This window comes from Sinocyclocheilus rhinocerous, unplaced genomic scaffold, assembly GCF_001515625.1.
Source record: "Sinocyclocheilus rhinocerous isolate Xijiao unplaced genomic scaffold, SAMN03320098_v1.1 scaffold1779, whole genome shotgun sequence".
Classification (NCBI taxonomy): Eukaryota; Metazoa; Chordata; class Actinopteri; order Cypriniformes; family Cyprinidae; genus Sinocyclocheilus; species Sinocyclocheilus rhinocerous.
The window spans coordinates 228927-236018 of NW_015662579.1; the positions used below are offsets into that span (position 1 = coordinate 228927).

Consider the following 7092-nt stretch of genomic DNA (forward strand, 5'->3'; position numbering starts at 1 on the left):
GGCAGCACAACAATTATTTGCCCAAGTACTGAAGAAATGTTATGTGGAATCAGTTTGCAAGGAGTAGCCTATAGTCGATCATCAAGAAAGTGTCTTTATCTTATATAGATTTACATTTACATTGTTAAAAGTGAAAGGTGTGTCTTTTTTCTATAGGCCAGCTTTCTGCCAGCCTCCACTATAAAAATAAATTAGCTAATTAAATTAAATGCAAACATCTATGATGTTGCCAGTGTAGTTTTAGGCGAATCTTGTCAAAATGTTCATATGAATTTATTCACAAATTAATAAATATTTCCATATGTTTTAAATTTGCATCCGCTCATGTAATGTACTGATGGAATAACTTGCTGCCAGTGTCATCTCCGATTCCTCTCTACAAACAGGCCAACATGAATTTTGTCATTCATTATTTGCATAATATGGTAACACATGCCATCTTTCCAGCACAAACTGAGAGCCACAGCTCTGTTATGAAACTAGCCTAAGGCCAGTGGCCTTTTATTTGAGTAATTAATTGTTAATGTATTTAAATTATATTTGCTCTGTCAGTTTAAATCAGCTCAATTTGGTGCTTTAATGAAACATAGTTGTATCTGACACAGTAGTGTGTTAGCTACTACTTCACGATGCCTAACTTCATAGCATTGACTTATCTTTTTACGGTTATTTGACATTACGTTTTAGGAAATACATTTTACAGCTGCATTGGAGTGGGTAATAAATCTAGTAAACATTTTTCATGTTAACGACTGTTTAATGCAAATATCTGTTTAAATATGTTCAGTCTCATGCCGGAAATTAACTTATCACTAATAATAACACTATACCTTTTTTTTTTAGCTATGATCAAAATTGTAATACTATAATTTTAAGTTCTCCTACTATGGGATTCCTAAACAGACGCTTCTGCGTGTCATCTTGCAACGTGGCGTCCACGCCCATCTCGGGTTAAAGACAACCGTTTGACCAATAGCAGAGCTTCTAACATTCCGCCTGCATGCTATCCGTGTTATGATTTGCAGTCGCTTGACACGCACCCATTCTTAGTTTGGTTGTAGCCTTCAGTGATCCGCCGGGTATGTTTGAATCGAAAATGAAAAGAACTGACTTGTGCTCTGATTGTTTTGTTCTGAGTTGATAACAATTGAAACGCGTCTCCTTGGCAACCGCAGCTTCTGCGATTTTGACGGTGGTCGATCACGTAACTTAGTTTGAGCTTACAACTTTGTGCCAGTTTTAAACGCTCTCTTTGCTTTGGATTGCGTCCTTCAGGCATGGATGTCTCGACGTATTTATGGTTTTTGTCGCTTTGCACGTGTCTGGCGTACGGGAAACCCACTCTCAGGAAAGAAAGAGTTCTTCACGAGCCTGAACTGATCAGGCAACCCCACGAAGATAACCAGAGCTATCAGTACGACCACGAGGCCTTTCTGGGCAAAGAGGAGGCCACCACATTTGATCAACTCACCCCAGAGGAAAGCAAAACCAGATTAGGGTAAGACTGGGGGTTTTGTTCAGAAGAGCTACTTAAGCATTGAAGCATGTCTTTATATGTGGATCGATGACAGATAAGCCTGTTAAAAATGACAAAAAGTAGAAATAGATTAAGAATCAAATATAAAACGTGTGAAGTTGTTAGAAATGGAAGAATTTACATCATTTTCCACAGGGGTACTTCATTTGTCTATTTTATGTCTTTGCTGTCACATGACAACAAAATCCCTCCTGCATGGTGGTTGCCACACTGTCATGTTAAATATAGAAATGTGTCGAATATCAGGGTTTATCTCGTTTCTTGCCAATGATGTAACAAGTTTCCAGCTCACCCATTGAGCTGGAAAACTACCTCGTCCTCTTCCCACAGAACTCCCTCTCCAGTCTCTCTTAACATCACAACGTGGCATCAGAGATAAAAATAATGTGCTGTTGACAGTCTTCTAGTCACTTGCACTCTGGTTTCTGTCAAGAACGTTTCTGGGTCGTATTTCAACCAAAAATAAGCATAAAGATATAAGAAATTATATTTAGCTTAAATAAAACGAAGTATATGACATGAAATGCAAATATAGATAAATAAAATGTTTTTAAAAATGTTTTAATATTAAAAAAAAGGTAAAATATTTTATTACGTTTTAAAATATATATAGTGCTTTTAGTGCTTAATATATAACGTGCGTTTCATTTGAGATTATCAAGGTAGTATTACAGTAATGAGAGACATCACTGAGTAATAAATATCAATGAATAATGCAAATTATTAAAATAATATTAATAATAATAATAAAAACATCCATAGCAAATATGTTTAAATATGCTCACCTTTATGTTGGAAATTAACCAGTCATTGTTAATAATAGCAATACTATAACATTTTAGCATCCATAAAAATATATATTTTTATTAAAACAAAAAAATAATATCGCAGTATAAAAGTAATATATATATATATTTATTTATTTATTTATTTAGTCATTTATTAGACGCTTTTATCCAAAGCGACTTACAAATGAGGACAACAGAAGCAATCAATTGTACACAACGTGGCATCAGAGATAAAAATAATGTGCTGTTGACAGTCTTCTAGTCACTTGCACTCTGGTTTCTGTCAAGAACATTTCTGGGTCGTATTTCAACCAAAAATAAGCATAAAGAAATAAGAAATTATATTTTGCTTAAATAAAACGAAGTATATGACATGAAATGCAAATATAGGTAAATAAAATGTTTTAAAAAATGTTTTAATATAAAAAAAGGTAAAATATTTTATTACGTTTTAAAATATATATAGTGCTTTTAGTGCTTAATATATAACGTGCGTTTCATTTGAGATTATCAAGGTAGTATTACAGTAATGAGAGATATCACTGAGTAATAAATATCAATGAATAATGCAAATTATTAAAATAATATTAATAATAATAATAAAAACATCCATAGCAAATATGTTTAAATATGCTCACCTTTATGTTGGAAATTAACCAGTCATTGTTAATAATAGCAATACTATAACATTTTAGCATCCATAAAAATATATATTTTTATTAAAACAAAAAAATAATATCGCAGTATAAAAGTAATATATATATATATTTATTTATTTATTTATTTAGTCATTTATTAGACGCTTTTATCCAAAGCGACTTACAAATGAGGACAACAGAAGCAATCAATTGTAGTATTAAAACAACTAAAAACAGATCCAAAACTAAAAGCTAAAACTTTATAAATCATATAATGCTATACTAGGGCACTGTGTGCGTCTAATTTTATACCAATAGTTTGAACAGGACCCTTTTCTATTCTAACCCAACAATGCCTCTGTGTATAAGGCAAGGTTCAAAAAGAAATTATTGATTTAGTCAGTGTGGAAGAACTTGACTGGTCTAATCCCAGCTGAACACCTCTGGTGTGACTTTAAATGCAGACCTTGAGCCAAAAACTCATCACCAAACACCAATGACTTGTACATACAGAATATGGACAAAAGTATTGGGACCCCCCTTCTTTAGAACAGAAAAAAGCACCTCCAAAACTGTGGCAACAAAGATGGAAACATAATTCATGTATTTAAAAATTGTATTTCCATCTCTGTTGCAAAAGTTTTGGAAGTGTCTAAAATGACTGTACCCATATGTACAAGTCATTGGTGTTTGGTGATGAGTTTTTAGCTCAAGGTCTGCATTTAAAGTCACACCAGAGGTGTTTATCTGGGATTAGACTTTATGCAGAGTTGCAGACCAGTCAAGTTCTTCTAGCTTTGAATTGAATCTTCTAGAATTGGATTGATCCACCATGTTTGAGGTGAAAAGCTAGAAATGTTACTCTGGTGTCCATTCTAATATTTATTCTCTGTAAGTTTCCATTTTATTCTCTTTTTTTTTTTTCTTTCTATGCACTTATAAATTCCCTAGGAAAATAGTTGATCGTATTGACAGCGATGTTGATGGATATATTACCACTGATGAACTCAAGGCCTGGATCAAGAGAGTACAGAAACGTTACGTCTATGAGAACGTTGCAAAGGTCTGGTCTGACTATGACCTGAACAAAGACAACAAGATCTCATGGGATGAATATAAGCAAGCAACTTACGGTTACTACCTTGGTGAGTCATTCTGATCTGAAACTTCTCAAAGTTTTAATACTGATTAAATGTCAAAAAATTGCCACCTTCATGAGATTCATCTTCTCTTCTCCCAGCCAATCCAGAAGAGTTTGAAGATGCAACAGACCAGTTCAGCTTCAAGAAGATGCTTCCGCGAGATGAACGCAGATTTAAAGCTGCTGATCTCAATGGTGATTTAGCTGCAGAGCGAGAGGAGTTCACTGCTTTCCTCCACCCAGAAGAGTTTGAGCACATGCAGGAAATTGTGGTTCTTGTGAGTGTCACTTGGATTATGGGGTTTGGAATTTAGACTGTGGTACTTACTGTCAGTTTAATTATGCAGACTATTGGAAATAACCATCATGCTATTATTTCATAAAGTAACTGATTTTCCCATTTACTGTACTTTCTTCTATCAGGAAACTCTGGAGGACATTGACAAGAATGGAGATGGTCATGTAGATGAGGACGAATACATTGGTAGGTTCATCTGTATTTTTGTATGAAGGACGAAACACTTATGATAACTTTTTGTGAGTTTTAGACACTGAAACTCTTGACAAAATTGACATTTTTGGGGTGAACTATCCTTTTAATGTTCTGTATCCAAGGGAAGACATTTTCAGTCTTTTTTGCTATTTTACAGCGGACATGTTTGCTCACGAAGATGGCGGCCCAGAGCCAGACTGGGTTAGAACAGAGAGAGACCAGTTTTCAGATTTCAGAGATCTGAATAAAGACGGGAAGATGGATTTAGAAGAGATTCGTCACTGGATCCTGCCGCAGGACTATGACCACGCGCAGGCAGAGGCCCGGCATCTGGTGTACGAGTCAGACACAGACAAGGTGAGAACCTACTGAGATGCATACTAAAGATTAATCAGGAGAAAAATACCTTAAGTATGAAGTTATTTAAATGTAGTAATTTATTTGATACACATTAACATTAAAAAGTTTTTGTTCAGTACAATTTATTTTTTTTAAAGCTTTTATTCAGCAGACACACATCAGAGTGACTTCATTATTAAAGAAATCATATTTCAAATAAATGCTGTTTTTTTCTGTTTATCAAAGAATCCTGAAATATTAAACAGAACACCTTTTTTAACATTGATTGGTTTTTGAACATTGATAAATGTCTTTTGAGCAGCAAATCAGCATATTAGAATGATTTCTGAAGGATCACGTGACACTGAAGACTTGAGTAATGATGCTGAAAATTCAGCTTTACATCACAGGAATACATTACATTTTAAAATATAATAAGAAACAGTTATTTTAAATTGTTATAATATTTCACAATATTAATCTTTTTACTGTATTTTTCATAAAGTAAATGCAGCCTTGGTGAGCATAAAAGACATCTTTCTAAACATTAAAAAATGGACCCCAAACTTTTGAATGGTATTCTATTTATATATTTATATATTTATTTATTTATTTTTTTTTTTAATCAGTTACTTGATCAGTAATTTTAGGACAATTAATTGGAGTAATTCCTGAAAATTGATGTCCCAAGGCAGATTAGATATTATTTTTAGCTATTAAACATTGTGTACATTGTACATACAGCTGCAATGATCTTTTTTTTAAATATATCTTACTAGATTTCCAACTGTTTAAAGATACCTTTACCAGAAAAGTTAATTTTACCAACAATTTTATGACAATTTAATGTTTTGTGTGAAAAATTGGCTGACGTTCAGTCACAGGAACACGCATGTTAAACATGTTTATCATCAATACCAGAGTTGCCAATGTCATGGATTCAAGTAGAAGACTCTATTAGTCACTATTGCGAACACACATTACATTTATGAATTAAGCTGGCGCTTTTTTCCCAAAGCATCTTACAAATGAGCAATATAACCAGTCAAACTAACCATTTTTAGGACCAGATGCTGACCAAAGAAGAGATTCTTGAGAACTGGAACATGTTTGTGGGCAGCCAGGCCACCAACTACGGTGAAGACCTTACCAGGAGCCACGATGAGCTATGAGCCCAAGTGAGGGTGAGGATCTCTACCTGAGAACGCAGGTATCCTGGACTCAACCTCCATGGCATCCGTTTCATCAGAAGCCATGCCAGTGACTGACAAACTGACTGATGTATTGCAGCTCTACCTCACAGACTGGACATCGAGGAATCACTGACTGATGGCTGTAGTCCCTAATACTAGGCCTGTCACGATAACAACTTTTTGTTGTGCGATATATTGCCCCAGAAATAATTGCGATAAGTGATATTATTGTCATTTTAAAGACCATTTTATGCCACTGAATAATAATGCAAGAAGGCCTACACACTTCCAAATGACAACAAACTTTTAATTTTTAAGAATATTTAGATCATGGAAAATAAGTATAAAAATATTAGATACCTTAAAGTAAATATAATGTGCGATATATTGCGTCACCAAAAATTATTGCGGTCATGTACATATATTGCGCGATAAGTCGATATATCGATTATTGCGACAGGCCTACCTAATACACACTTTAAAAAAGGATTTTCTCCTTCACTCTGTGCTTTTTGTGGGTGGTCAAGGAACTCCTCTGTCCTGGTGGAATGAACTGCAACAGATTTCTTCAGCTGAAGCTGAGCCTTTTAACTCTAAAAGTTTTTTTTTTTTTTTTTTAAAGCAATCATACGATGACGCCTGTACTTATACAAGCTGTGCCTATTTTTGTCTGGTGTCGATTTATTGGAACAAGGATTTCTATTCATTTAGAATTTGAATTGAATTTCATACTTTGATTGATAATACAATGCTTTTACTACAGAAAGAACTACAAGTAAGTGTTGAAATACAGTTATACATACAGTACTCTAAACGTGCAATTATGTTGTAGATGATCACAGAGTTCCCATTGCTGGCCAATAATGAGTCCTTTATGTTTTGACAAACTCTACATGTTCTAAACACAGCTGCCTCTGATGCATTATTTTTGTCTCTTTTTTTCATTTGCACATGTGATCTGTT

General features: G+C 34.1%; 1 protein-coding gene across 2 annotated transcripts; it reads left to right on the top strand.

The window, feature by feature from the left end:
* The first annotated feature begins 1041 nt into the window (after positions 1–1041).
* Positions 1042–6332, top strand: LOC107728085 (reticulocalbin-1-like). 2 transcript variants are annotated; one of them, XM_016538160.1, is made up of 7 exons: positions 1042–1498; positions 3915–4108; positions 4204–4382; positions 4528–4588; positions 4755–4954; positions 6001–6146; positions 6227–6332. In XM_016538160.1, the coding sequence occupies exons 1-6, from the start codon at positions 1278–1280 to the stop codon at positions 6106–6108; spliced, it is 963 nt and encodes a 320-aa protein (XP_016393646.1). In that variant the 5' UTR covers positions 1042–1277; the 3' UTR covers positions 6109–6146; positions 6227–6332. The 2 variants fall into 2 exon arrangements, with proteins under 2 accessions (XP_016393646.1, XP_016393645.1); XM_016538159.1 differs by having other exon boundaries at positions 6001–6332.
* Positions 6333–7092: the final 760 nt, after the last annotated feature.